Here is a 13,852-nt window from a genome sequence, read left to right as displayed (position 1 = left end):
CCCAGGCTGGAGTGCAATGGCGCGATCTCGGCTCACGGCAACCTCCGCCTCCTAGGTTCAGGCAATTCTCCTGTCTCAGCCTCCTGAGTAGCTGGGATTACAGGCACGCACCACCATGCCCAGCTAATTTTTTGTATTTTTAGTAGAGACGGGGTTTCACCATGTTGATCAGGATAGTCTCGATCTTTTGACCTCGTGATCCACCCGCCTCGGCCTCCCAAAGTGCTGGAATTACAGGCTTAAGCCACCGTGCCCGGCCAGTCCAAAGAAGTTTTAAAGGACATGTGATCCCCTCTCCAAATAAGTTCTTTAAAAAAAAAAAAAAAAAAAAGGCAAGGAGATATTACTCAGGAGGCTGAGGCAGGAGAATCGGTTGAATCCAGGAGGTGGAGGTTGCAGTGAGCCCAGATGGTGCTACTGCACTCCAGCCTGGGCAAGAGAGTGAAACTCCATCTCAAAAAAAAAAAGAAAAAGAAAAAAGAAAAAGAAAAAAGGTGGGGAGGTGATGGAGGCAGAACCTATGGATTAAAAAAGAACTAAAAGGGAGTATCCTGAACCTATTCTGGTTTGGAAACTGTGAGATTAAAGAAGAAAAAGAACTAAAAAAGCCAGACTAATTCTTATGTGCAAACAAGTTTAGGAACCAACGATACATACAAACTACATAGATAAGACACAGGCAGTGGCAAGGGAACAGAATTTAAAAGTCCAGTTTTGCCGGGCGCGGTGGCTCACACCTGTCATCCCAGCACTGTGGGAGGCCAAGGCAGGTGGATCACGAGGTCAAGAGATCAAGACTATCCTGGTCAACATGGTGAAACCCCGTCTCTACTAAAAATACAAAAAATTAGCTGGGCATGGTGGCGCGTGCCTGTAATCCCAGCTACTCAGGAGGCTGAGGCAGGAGAATTGCCTGAACCCAGGAGGCGGAGGTTGCGGTGAGCCGAGATCGCGCCATTGCACTCCAGCCTGGGTAACAAGAGCGAAACTCCGTTTCAAAAAAAAAAAAGTCCAGTTTTATTTCTCTTTACCAAAAGCAGATATCTCTGAAAAGCTGAGTTTTAAAGTAAATTTGGAAAGAATGGTGCCTGACTCTAAAGTTCTATAATGTTTTTCAATTAAAAGCTGGTGCTGGCAGGGTTCAGTGGCTCACACTTGTAATCCCAGCATTTTGGGAGGCTGAGGTGGGTGGATCATCTGAAGTCAGGTGTTCGAGACCAGCTTGGCCAACATGGTGAAATCCCATCTCTACTTTAAAAAAAAAAATTAGCTGGGCATGGGGGTTCGCGCCTATAATCCCACCTACTAGGGAGGCTGAGGCAGGGAAATCACTTCAACGCAGGAGGTGGAGGTTGCAGTGAGCCAAGATTGTGCCATTGCACTCCAGCCTGGGCAACAGAGCAAAAACTCTGTCTCAAACAAACAAACAAACAAACAAACAAACAAAAAGGCCAGAGAGGTCTCTCATCTTGAGAACAGACCCATAGTAAGATTGATTTCACTTTAACAGGAAGAAATGCTGGGAGCGGTGACACATGCTTTTAACCTAGCACTTTGGGTAGCCAAGGCGGGCAGATAACTTGAGGTCAGGAGCCAGAGGCAGGAGAATCGCTTGAACCCTGGAGGTGGAGGTTGCAGTGAGCCGAGATGGTACCACTGCATTCCAGCCTGGGTGACAGAGCAAGACTCCATCTCAAAAAAAAAAAAAAAAAAAAAAAAAATTGCTTGTCACTCTTTCTTACTACAGACATTCTTTGCAAATCTTTGGCCAGTAACATGCATATACCCACACACAGTTTGCAAATAAGAACAACTATTCAACGTGAAGTGCTACAAAAGGATGATGATAAAGTGCTCACCGCTTGAAGAAAAGCACTAATACGGCCGGGCGCGGTGGCTCAAGCCTGTAATCCCAGCACTTTGGGAGGCCGAGGTGGGTGGATCACAAGGTCAAGAGATTGAGACCAACCTGGTCAACATGGTGAAACCCCGTCTCTACTAAAAATACAAAAAAATTAGCTGGGCATGGTGGCGTGTGCCTGTAATCCCAGCTACTCAGGAGGCTGAGGCAGGAGAATTGCCTGAACCCAGGAGGCGGAGGTTGCGGTGAGCCGAGATCGCGCCATTGCACTCCAGCCTGGTTAACAAGAGCGAAACTCCATCTCAAAAAAAAAAAAAAAGAAAAGCACTAATAATTTCAACAAAGCCAGAACACACACGTACACACGCACACACACACACACACACACACACACACACACACACACACGAAAAAAAAAAATGCATGCTGTCTACGACCAGAGATCTTTAAATATAAAAAATAATCAGCCGGGTGCGGTGGCTCAAGCCTGTAATCCCAGCATTTTGGGAGGCCGAGGCGGGTGGATCACAAGGTCAAGAGATCGAGACCATCCTGGTCAGCAAGGTGAAACCCCGTCTCTACTAAAAATACAAAAAATTAGCTGGGCATGGTGGTGCGTGCCTGTAATCCCAGCTACTCAGGAGGCTGAGACAGGAGAACTGCCTGAACCTAGGAGGCGGAGGTTGCGGTGAGCCGAGATCGTGCCATTGCACTCCAGCCTGGGTAACAAGAGCGAAACTCCGTCTCAAAAAAAAAAAAATAATAATAATAATAATCATTCTTGGCAAGGAGTGGGGGCTCACGCCTGTAATCCCAGCACTTTGGGAAGCCGAGGCAGGCAGACCACCAGAGGTCAGGAGTTCGAGACCAGCCTGGCCAACACGGTGAAACCCCCTCTCTACTAAAAATACAAAAGTTAGCCAGACGTGGTTGTGGGTGCCTGTGGGTGCCGGTAACGCCAGCTACTCGGGAGCCTGAAGCAGGAGAATCGCTTGAACGTGGGAGGCGGAGACTACAGTGAGCCAAGATCGCGACACTGCACTCCAGCCTGGGCAATAAAAGCAAAACTCTGTCTCAAATTAAAAAAATAATCCTCGGGAATAAATACGGTAGGTACAAACTTGGCAGGTGACTCTGTTATGCTTAAAGGTTCTGGCTGTCAACAGTCCCCGACGGGACGGCGGCACCCTCAGTCCCATCGGACCGAGGGCGTTGACGCGGGAGCCTTGGGGCCGCCCCTCCCGGCCCGACGTCCCCAGGTGCCTGCTTACCCTGCTGGGAGCCGCATCCCTGCGCTCGGCGCCGCGCTCGGGGGCGAGCTGACAACTGCGGCTGGCGAAGGCGCGGCAGAGAGGAAGGAGAAGGCTCCTCTTTCCCGCCCGCAAGGCCACCATGGCCCCACGCCGCCTGGCTCCCGCGGCGCACGGCAGCATTGCGACGACGCGAGGGAACGCTTTACGGCAGGGTCGCGAAGCCCGAGGGAGCGCGGCGACGCGGCCGATCGTGCGCTTTCCCTGCGGTGCGGCGGCTGCGGGGTCGGCAGGCGGCGCGGGCTGACCCAGCCGGCCGCTCTTTGGTCGCGGCCATTCCAGGCTGTCTCGCTGCGCACTAGCGCTGGGCGTGGCGCTGTCGGCGGCTAGCAGCGGACGCCGGAGGTGTCCCGGGTTTGGGTTTGTTCGGCCAGGGGCGGGGCTGGCGGGCCCGGGAGGCGCTGCGGAAGTCGTGGAGGCGTCGGCGGCGCGGCGCGCGATGGCGCGGGCGGGACAGGTAAGCAAAGTGCGGCGTGTGGCCTTTTCCCTCCGTCGCGGGCACGAGTGCAGCCTCACATCGGCGCGGGGCTTCCCACCCGGCCACCCGTATCCCAGCGCCCACCCCCGCGTGGCCTGTTGGCACAGGCAGGACCAGGCCGGACTCGGTGCCGTCCCCGCCCCTGGGTCGGACGCGGGTCGGGGCAGGCCAGGTCTGGTCTCCGGTGTCTGCGGCCGGGCCTCGGCTCCCCTTTTTGCCAGGCTCTACCCGGCCGGGCCGAGCGCCCCTCGCGGGCCCATTGTGAGGTCAGGACCGGCGGGCGCGCCCTGGCACCCTGGCCCAGACGCCGGGAGCGGCTGCTACAGCGGTAGCGGCCCCTTCACCGCCGGCCCCTTCACCGGCTGCCCGGCTCAGACCTAGTCGGGAGGGGCGCGAGGGATGCAGCTGGGGGCCCAGCTCCGATGCCGCACCCCGTAAAGGGCTGATCTTCCACCTCGCCACCTCAACCACCGGACGCCAAGGCCGCAGCCAGCTCAGGTCTCTTCTGGGTCAAGGGCCAAGGGGGAAGGGCGAGGCGGGGAGGAAGGAGCGCCGGCGGCCTGCCCTACGTGGCCGCCAGGATACCCACAGGGGATGGGTGCTTTTCCGTTCGTTACCCACCTCGAGTAAGCCGTTTGATAGAAACCAAGAGCTTGAAACATGTGTTGAGCCATTGTGGACTTTTAGTGCGAATTATTCGTAATTATCACGTTTTCGCGGGTTGTATTTTTTTGAGAGAATGGAGCCATGGTAGGGGCTGAGGAGGTTCTGGGCCTCCAAGGCCCAAGATGGTGCCCTTCAGCGCAGTCCCTGTCGCGCGTCTTGACCTGTGGGGTTTTTGCCTCTTCAGGGAGACATCTGTGAGGGAAGATGTGTGAGGATCTACAGGGGTGGGGCAGGGAGGCGCACAAAGGGATGGAGAGAAACCAGGAAGCGGGAACCTTGGGGGTGGCTGAGAGCCACTGGTTTTTGTTCTAGTGGTTCAGTGTCTTTGGCTCAGAGTTTCTGGAATCTAAGGCATAGCTGTTTGGCGGGGCGGGGTACTGTTAGTGTTCGGAAGGTTACAAGAGCTACTGTTTCACGTTGCACTAAGGTGCCTTGCTGGTTCCAAAAAAATCGTTTGTGCCAGGTGCAGTGACTCACACCTGTAATCCCAGCACTTCGGGAGTCGGAGGCGGGCGGATTGTCTGAGACAGCCTGGGCAATAGAGTGAGACGTGCCTTTACTAAAAGTAGTAACATTAGCTGGGTGTGGTGATGTGCGACTGTAGTCCCAGCTACTGGGGAGGCTGAAGTGGGATGACTGCTGGAAAGTATGCCTTTTTAAAATGAGAATTTTAGACTGTCTTAATATACCGTTAATGTTCTGCAGAAGCTTTGTGCTGTAATAAGTTATTCTTGTCATCTTTTAGTGCTTGTGAAACTGAACACCACAAAAGTATGGATATGGGAAACCAACATCCTTCTATTCGTAGGCTTCAGGAAATCCAAAAGGAAGTAAAAAGTATAGAACAGCAAGTTGTCGGCTTCAGTGGTCTGTCAGATGACAAGAATTACAAGAAACTGGAGAGGATTCTCACAAAACAACTTTTTGAAATAGACTCTGTAGATACTGAAGGAAAAGGAGATATTCAGCAAGCCAGGAAGAGGGCAGCACAGGAGACAGAACGTCTTCTCAAAGAGTTGGAGCAGAATGCAAACCACCCACACAGGATTGAAATACAGAACATTTTTGAGGAAGCCCAGTCCCTCGTGAGAGAGAAAATTGTGCCATTTTATAATGGAGGCAACTGCATAACGGATGAGTTTGAAGAGGGCATCCAGGACATCATTCTGAGGCTGACACATGTGAAAACTGGAGGAAAGATCTCCTTGCGGAAAGCAAGGTATCATACTTTAACCAAAATCTGTGCCGTGCAAGAGATTATCGAAGACTGCATGAAAAAGCAGCCTTCCCTGCCGCTCTCTGAGGATGCACACCCTTCTGTTGCCAAAATCAACTTTGTGATGTGTGAGGTGAACAAGGCCCGAGGGGTCCTGATCGCGCTTCTGATGGGCGTGAACAGCAGCGAGACCTGCAGGCACTTATCTTGTGTGCTCTCCGGGCTGATGGCCGACCTGGATGCTCTGGATGTGTGTGGCCGGACAGAAATCAGAAATTATCGGAGGGAGGTAGTAGAAGATATCAACAAATTATTGAAATACCTGGATTTAGAAGAGGAAGCAGACACTACTAGAGCCTTTGACCTGAGGCAGAATCATTCCATTTTAAAAATAGAAAAGGTCCTCAAGAGAATGAGAGAAATAAAAAATGAACTCCTCCAAGCACAGAACCCCCCTGAATTGTATCTGAGCTCCAAAACAGAATTGCAGGGTTTGATTGGACAGTTGGATGAGGTAAGTCTCGAAAAAAACCCCTGCATCCGAGAGGCCAGGAGAAGAGCAGTGATAGCAGTGCAAACTCTGATCACGTATATTGACTTGAAGGAGGCCCTTGAGAAAAGAAAGCTGTTTGCTTGTGAGGAGCACCCATCCCATAAAGCCGTCTGGAACGTCCTTGGAAACTTGTCCGAGATCCAGGGAGAAGTGCTTTCATTTGATGGAAATCGAACCGATAAGAACTACATCCGGCTGGAAGAGCTGCTCACCAAGCAGCTGCTAGCCCTGGATGCTGTCGACCCGCAGGGAGAGGAGAAGTGTAAGGCCGCCAGGAAACAGGCTGTGAAGCTTGCCCAGAACATTCTCAGCTATCTCGACCTGAAATCCGATGAGTGGGAGTACTAAAATACCAGAGATCTCACTTTTGATATTGTTTTGCACTCTTCATATATACTTCTATGTATCGAGAGCTTCTAGTTCATTGAGCCCAACTGTGATTTATACATGCATATTTCAATCTCAGTATTTATGATTCAAGCAAATTCTATTCAGTATCTGCTGCTTTTGATGTTGCAAGACAAATATCATTACAACACATTAACTTTTCCATTCGGATCATTATCTGTATGATGTGGCGTGGTTTGTTGTGGTTTGTTTGGTTTGTCCTTTGTGTGTGTGTGTGTGTGTGTGTGTGTGTGTGTGTGTGTTTAATCAGAAAGAGGCAGCTTTTATAAATTTTAAATGGGTTGTGCAAGCATTAAATGCAGGTATTTCAGAATCTAGAAATAGGCATAACCTACATAATACTAGGAAAATTATGAGAAAGGGGAAAATTTTTGGTTAAATAGGAGTAAGGTTCAAACACAAGCAGTTCATGTTCTGTTTTATTGTGCTTGACAGAGACTTTTTTCCACTTGTAAGGCCTGATTGGTCCTATTCAGCTTAGTGGGGTGGGGTTTTTTTTTGTTGTTGTTCGTTCAGTCCATTCTTTTGAAAACATTTTTAGTTGGAAAAACAGCATCTGTATTTTCCCCATACTCTACATTTTAGAGAGGGGAATCTTTTTTGTGTGCAACATGAGAAAATTAGGAAAACGAATAGCCAAAAACCCTCTGAAATTACATTAAAGAGAAGGGATAAAGGACCAGCTGTAAGGATCAGATATTGTAAATTGTTTTTGTAATATCTGAGCTTATTGTTTTTCTTAGTGATTCATAAGGACGGGAACATTTAAATGAAGTTAATGGACCTTTAAGAAAAAAAAAAAAAGGAAACGCCCGTACCTGTAGTTGGAGGATGGAAACTGGAGATTGTCACCAATGTCCGGTTATATTAAAACAGCCAAAAAGTCTAAGTGTAGCACGTAATGGTTCTCTCATGTTGTTGTCCAAGGCTGTAAAATGGACAGCCTTGTCACGCCTCCCCAGTGCTGTTAGTAACCCAGAAGGACCATGCCTTCCTGTTTTCCTAGGCAGTCAGCTGTTAACCAATCCCGTAGTAAACATCCTAAAGATCGCCTGCTCCAGGACCAATTAGTGAAACCTGCTGGGAATTAAAGGCTTGCTCTGGGTGCCTGCCAAACAGCTGAGCTCATGTTAGGGGCATGCGGTGGTTTCTCTGTTGCCTGAAAGAGCCATTAAAGTCCATCGTGCATGAAGTGTCTCTCCTGCTAAAGGATGTGTATTTCAATAATTACTTTCTGAGGATCCAGTACAAAATAATTTCACAAAGTTCTGAAGTGCCTTGAGAACCTGTTGGTCCCAGTGTTACAACAGACTCTTTCCCCAGGGTCACCTTTCACCTAGTCATCTTAATACGATGCTCTTTGGAACTCCAAGGTATTATTACTTTCAGAGATGCTAATTTTGTAACTTTGGGAAATCATCACTTTAAACAGCTGAAAGTATGATAGCTAAGGGAGTAACTTTGGTCGGTGGAGGTGGCTCACACCTTTAATCCCAGAACTTTAGGAGGCTGAGGCAGGTGGATCACAAGGTCAGGAGTTCAAGACCAGCCTGGCCAATATGGTGAAACCCCATCTCTGCTAAAAACACAAAAATAGGCCGGGCGCGGTGGCTCAAGCCTGTAATCCCAGCACTTTGGGAGGCTGAGGCGGGTGGATCACGAGGTCGAGAGATCGAGGCCATCCTGGTCAGCAAGGTGAAACCCCATCTCTACTAAAAATACAAAAAATTAGCTGGACATGGTGGCGCGTGCCTGTAATCCCAGCTACTCAGGAGGCTGAGGCAGGAGAATTGCCTGAACCCGGGAGGCGGAGGTTGCGGTGAGCCGAGATCGCGCCGTTGCACTCCAGCCTGGGTAACAAGAGCAAAACTCTGTCTCAAAAAAAAAAAAAAAAAAAAAAAAAAAAAGCTAGGTGTGGTGGTGCACACCTCTAGTCCCCAGCTGCTCGGGAGGCTAAGGCAGGGAGAATCGCTTGAACCTGGCAGGTGGAGGTGAACCAAGATCAAGCTACTGTACTCCAGCTTGGGTGACAGAGTGAGACCCCACTCAAAAAAAAGGAGTAGTTTTTAATAACTAAAAAATGACAAAAGCGGCCGGGCGCGGTGGCTCAAGCCTGTAATCCCAGCACTTTGGGAGGCTGAGGTGGGCGGATCACGAGGTCAAGAGATTGAGACCATCCTGGTCAACATGGTGAAACCCCGTCTCTACTAAAAATACAAAAAGTTAGATGGGCATGGTGGTGCATGCCTGTAATCCCAGCTACTCAGGAGGCTGAGGCAGGAGAATTGCCTGAACCCAGGAGGCGGAGGTTGTGGTGAGCCGAGATCGCGCCATTGCACTCCAGCCTGGGTAACAAGAGCGAAACTCCGTCTCAAAAAAAAAAAAAAAATGACAAAAGCATAACCCTTAACAAATCTTCACTTTGTCTCAATATTGCCCATTCATTCAAATCCCTTGGTATGTCTTTCCTACTGGAAATGTTCTAGAACCACTGGACGGTGGGGTCAGAGGTCAGTTGGTATTTAGGCTGTGAGCCTCCCACACTACTGTAGGCCCAACATCTGGGAACTGCGGGCTCAAAGCAGGTCACTGGAATCCACATTTTGGCCAAGAGTAGTTTTAAGGTTGCTTTTCTGTATCGTAATTTTAGAATTCTCTTAAAATCTTGAGGAAGAGTTTTTAGATTAGAGCTTTGTTTAATTATACTGCCAGGAAATCCTGTTTACACTTGAGGCATATCCTTCACCAGCGTACTACTTAACATTTTAAATTTCATTTTGTAAAGTTAAAGGTCAGCATTCCCTTAAAAAGTGCCCGTTGTTCTTTGAAAGTAGATGTCGCCATCATTCTTTTCAAACAAAAGTGTTTGTGTCCCTTTTGCTAAGCTCTGGGCATGGTGTGTGAGCACAGGGTGTCAGCCCTTCCACGGTCATTTTGACTTGTTCACGGGTTATTTTGGTCATGGAAATGATCAGATTGACCTGGAGTGACCGTCAGGCATGGCTTTGTTTCTGTTTCAATCTGTTCTACTTGGTCGTACCGGATTATTCTCCCACAGTGAACCCTGGTGATACTGATTTAGCTCTTCGCCGCCCTCCTGGGGAGCTGTGTGTGTTAATATGGGCCACTGCATGTAATTCTTCAGCTGGGCTCGTCACATTGTATTGTATTTTTGTGATCTTACATGAAAAGAATCTGTACTGCAAGTAAAACCTACTCCCCAAAAATGTGTGGCCTTGGGTGTGCATTAAACGCTGTAATCCGTGATCATGCAAAAAATGGCTGGGAACGTTTGCTTTCTTTACATTGTCAGCCTTGCTTTATCCAGGTAGGGGAAAGCCAGTCAGCCTGTAGTGAAGTATGGCTTACTGCTTGATTTTGCTAAAATGTATATATATTTGATATACTTCAGTTTGAGAAGTTTAGCCAGTTTTTCTCATTTGTTTTTGTCAATTTCTATCTGGTTTTTAAGGGTCTGATCTTAGCTTATACATGCAAGTTTTTTTTTGTTTGTTTGTTTGTTTTTTTGAGGAAAGCTTCTAATTTGTTGGGTATTTTTCTCTTAATAACTAGAGAAATACTGGCTGTAATACAGGTGTGTGTTTCCAGTACCTTGGTTCCTGTCCCCTCTGTCAACTCTTTTTTGACAATTGGAACAGTATATCTTCAATAATTCAGTGTTATTTTGAGATACACATATTAGTACACTCTTAGTTATTCTTGAAATAAAGCCAGTCTCTTAGGCTTACAGTGGAGAAAGGCTGAGTCTGAGGGGTGTTTTTTTTATATAGCATCACCGTCCTGGACTGACTTGGGTGAGGAGCCCTTCCTTACTGGAGCCCAGAGCAGGCAGGCCGGGGGGCAGGTGGGCTCCTTGGCTGCAGCTGGTGGCCATGCTGTAAGGAGGTGAGGGTGGTGCATGTGTGCCAGGACCCACGCCCGGGTGACAGGGTCACTGTGCTCATTGAGACAGCCCAGGACGTATGTGTGTAATGGGGGTTGGGGCCTCATGGTCTGCTCCTCCAGGAGGATGCCCGCATCTCAAATAGGAATTGACTACATTTGTAGAAAGGAGAACCTTCGAGACTGTTGTGGAAAGGGGCTCTTCCCAGAGAAGAGTTGTTGAGAGTGTGCTGTGAAACCATCTTCACTGCTTTGTGACAGAGGCGTGGGAGTCTTGTGTCCATTTGGCCCTTCCCCGGTGTGTGAGGTTCCTGACTCCAGCCTCCGGCCCTCTCCCAGCCAAGTCAAGTGAAGCCTGTGTGCGGGGACGGCGGACGTGCACGGCTCACCTTGGGCAGTGGTTTGTTCATTGGAAGTCCACTCCGTGACAGCACTAACTTATTTTCCTGTTTTTAACCCTTTCCTATTGTATTTTCTGTTGTCTTCTCTGCCCGCTTTTATCTTCCAGGTGATCCAAACAGAGGCGGCCTAAGCCTCACAAACGCACAGCAGGCCCAGAGCCCAGACAAACAATGGGGACAGGTTAAAGAGAAACATTACAGGGAAAATGTGAGGTTTTCAGTAAATCCTCTACCACATGAGGATTCCTATCACTTACCAACCAGCTCCAAGCGTATCCCCGTGTTGCGCTGAGCATTGAAGAATCTGCTGTGCCATCAGTGGTGGAGGAGAAACCCCAGGCTAGTAAGAGAAGGGATGGGGGAAGTCATCTGCTCTGGGTCTGTCTCGGGCGTGAATGTCTTGGTGTCAGGGCGAGTGCCAAGTGCAAGCTGGAGAAAGACCAGTGGCTTAGGGAAGGGTCTCACCAGGCTCGTCCAGGCTGGTTAGAAAAAGGACAGGAGGGCCGGGCGCGGTGGCTCACGCCTGTAATCCCAGCACTTTAGGAGGCCGAGGCGGGTGGATCACGAGGTCAAGAGATCGAGACCATCCTGGTCAACATGGTGAAACCCCGTCTCTACTAAAAATACAAAAAATTAGCTGGGCATGGTGGCGCGTGCCTGTAATCCCAGCTACTCAGGAGGTTGAGGCAGGAGAATTGCCTGAACCCGGGAGGCGGAGGTTGCAGTGAGCCAAGACCGTGCCATTGCACTCCAGCCTGGGTAACAAGAGTGAAACTCCGTCTCAAAAAAAAAAAAAGAAAAAGGACAGGAGGGCCGGGCGCGGTGGCTCAAGCCTGTAATCCCAGCACTTTGGGAGGCCGAGGCGGGTGGATCACGAGGTCGAGAGATCAAGACCATCCTGGTCAACATGGTGAAACCCTGTCTCTACTAAAAATACAAAAAATTAGCTGGGCATGGTGGCACGTGCCTGTAATCCCAGCTACTCAGGAGGCTGAGGCAGGAGAATTGCTTGAACCCAGGAGGCGGAGGTTGCGGTGAGCCGAGATCGCGCCATTGCACTCCAGCCTGGGTAACAAGAGCGAAACTCCGTCTCAAAAAAAAGAAAAAGGACAGGAGGCCGAGCATGGTGTCTCACGCCTGTAATCCAAGCACTTTGGAGGCCAAGGTGGGCAGATTACCTGAGGTTGGGAGTTCAGGACCAGCCTCACCAACACGGTGAAACCCTGTCTTAAAAAAAAGGAGGAGGAGGAGAAGGACAGGAGAGGGTGGGCGTGGTGGCTCACAGCAGGCATCTGGGCACTTTGGGAGGTTGAGGTGAGAGGATCACTAGAGCCCAGGAGTTCAAGACCAGCCTGGGCAACACAGACCCTGTATCTACCAAAAAAATAAAAAAAAATTTTTTTTTTTAAAAAGAAACCGGGAGGCCAAGGCGGGTGGATCACGAGGTCAAGAGATCAAGACCATCCTGGTCAACATGGTGAAACCCCGTCTCTACTAAAATACAAAAAATTAGCTGGGCATGGTGGCGCGTGCCTATAATCCCAGCTACTCAGGAGGCTGAGGCAGGAGAATTGCTTGAACCCAGGAGGTGGAGGTTGCGGTGAGCCAAGATCGCGCCATTGCACTCCAGCCTGGGTAACAAGAGCGAAACTCCGTCTCAAAAAAAAAAAAAAAAAAGAAAGAAACCTGGCTGGGCTTGGTGCCTCATGCCTGTAACCCCAGCACTTTGGGAGGCCAAGGCTGGCAGATCACGAGGTCAAGAACATCCTGGCCAACATGGTGAAACCATCTCTACTAAAAATACAAAAATTAGATGGGTGCGGTGGTGTGTACCTGTAGTCCCAGCTAAAAAACAAAAACAAACAAAAAAAAACCCTGGAGTGGGCTGAGGGCAGTGCCCTGGCAAACTTGCCTCTTGGTTCTGGGTACCCACTGGGCCCTAATTGGGGTCCCCTTGTATGTAGGTCTGGGGTTGCCCCTGCTGGTCAGGACATGTCTGAGGGCATCTTACGTGTCCTGTGCTGTGATTAGATGCTTCCTTGGTTAAGCTATCACTGGTTAAACTTCCCTGTGTGTCAAGCCCTGTACAAAATGTTTTGGGTTCTTTTGTTTTTTTATTGAAACAGGGTCCTTTTTTTAAAAGACGGGGTTTCACCATACTGGTCAGGCTGGTCTCAAACTCTTGACCTCAGGTGATCCACCTGCCTCAACCTCCCAAAGTACTGGGATTACAAGCGTCAGCCACCATGCCCAGCTTAAAACAGGGTCTTACTATGTTGCCCAGGCTGGTCTCGAACTCCTGGACTCAAGCGATCCTCCCGCCTCAGCCTCCCAAAGTGCTGGGATGACAGACATGAGCCACCGCACCCAGGCTTGCTTTTCCATTTTTTGTAGTTACCACTGCACGAAGCTGAAGGCTTGGGAGAGTCACAGGCAGGCTTAGGACTCCGGGTCCCTAGTTCTAGGTCTCTTCCACGTGTGCCCTTTGTTATGCTAGTCACCAGCAGGCTCTTTCACCTATTTGCTGTCTTGGTCTTTGTCAAAGCATGGCTCTGATCATACGGCTTTTCTGAATGAAAACCTTCAGTGACCTCCACTATTTCACTGGCCATGTCCCTGCAAGGCCCTGAGCGATGTGGTCCAGACTGCCCCAGCTCTGCTACCCGGTCATCTGTTCTACATACATTTTTAAGTTCTCAGCACCCCTTGAGACAGGTTTTTCTTTTTTTTTTTTTTTTTTGAGACGGAGTTTCGCTCTTGTTACTCAGGCTGGAGTTCAATGGCGTGATCTTGTCTCACCGCAACCTCCGCCTCCTGGGTTCAAGCAATTCTCCTGCCTCAGCCTCCTGAGTAGCTGGGATTACAGGCACGAGCCACCATGCCCAGCTAATTTTTTTTTTGTATTTTTAGTAGAGACGGGGTTTCACCATGTTGACCAAGATGGTCTCGACCTCTTGACCTCGTGATCCACCCGCCTCAGCCTCCCAAAGTGCTGGGATTACAGGCTTGAGCCACCGCGCCCGGCTTTTTTTTTTTTTTTTTTTAATTGAAATGGA

The 13,852-nt window shown here is 49.5% G+C and overlaps 2 protein-coding genes across 4 annotated transcripts in view; one reads left to right on the top strand and one right to left on the bottom strand.

The window, feature by feature from the left end:
• Positions 1–3,306, bottom strand: part of COA8 (cytochrome c oxidase assembly factor 8) — a 34,631-nt gene extending 31,325 nt beyond the window's left edge. Inside the window, exon 1 of one of the 2 annotated variants that reach the window (XM_010343947.3) lies at positions 3,133–3,306. In XM_010343947.3, the coding sequence (XP_010342249.1) occupies positions 3,133–3,294 (162 nt within the window). In that variant the 5' untranslated portion in view covers positions 3,295–3,306. The remainder of the gene's footprint in view (positions 1–3,132) is intronic. The other variant, XM_039462927.2, reaches the window with a different exon arrangement.
• A 204-nt stretch (positions 3,307–3,510) lies between these two features.
• Positions 3,511–6,654, top strand: BAG5 (BAG cochaperone 5). 2 transcript variants are annotated; one of them, XM_010343948.2, is made up of 2 exons: positions 3,511–3,628; positions 5,061–6,654. In XM_010343948.2, exon 2 carries the CDS (start codon positions 5,089–5,091, stop codon positions 6,430–6,432), a length of 1,344 nt encoding a protein of 447 aa, XP_010342250.1. In that variant the 5' UTR covers positions 3,511–3,628; positions 5,061–5,088; the 3' UTR covers positions 6,433–6,654. The 2 variants fall into 2 exon arrangements, with proteins under 2 accessions (XP_010342250.1, XP_010342251.1); XM_010343949.2 differs by lacking the exon at positions 3,511–3,628 and adding an exon at positions 3,944–4,147.
• Positions 6,655–13,852: the final 7,198 nt, after the last annotated feature.

The sequence above is a fragment of the Saimiri boliviensis genome, chromosome 2, assembly GCF_048565385.1.
Source record: "Saimiri boliviensis isolate mSaiBol1 chromosome 2, mSaiBol1.pri, whole genome shotgun sequence".
NCBI classification, from domain to species: Eukaryota; Metazoa; Chordata; class Mammalia; order Primates; family Cebidae; genus Saimiri; species Saimiri boliviensis.
This window is presented reverse-complemented; position numbering and strand designations above follow the sequence as displayed.

Excerpts from the sequence above, each read along its gene's own strand:
- BAG5 (XM_010343948.2), top strand. The coding sequence starts at position 5,089 with ATGGATATGGGAAACCAACATCCTTCTATTCGTAGGCTTCAGGAAATC.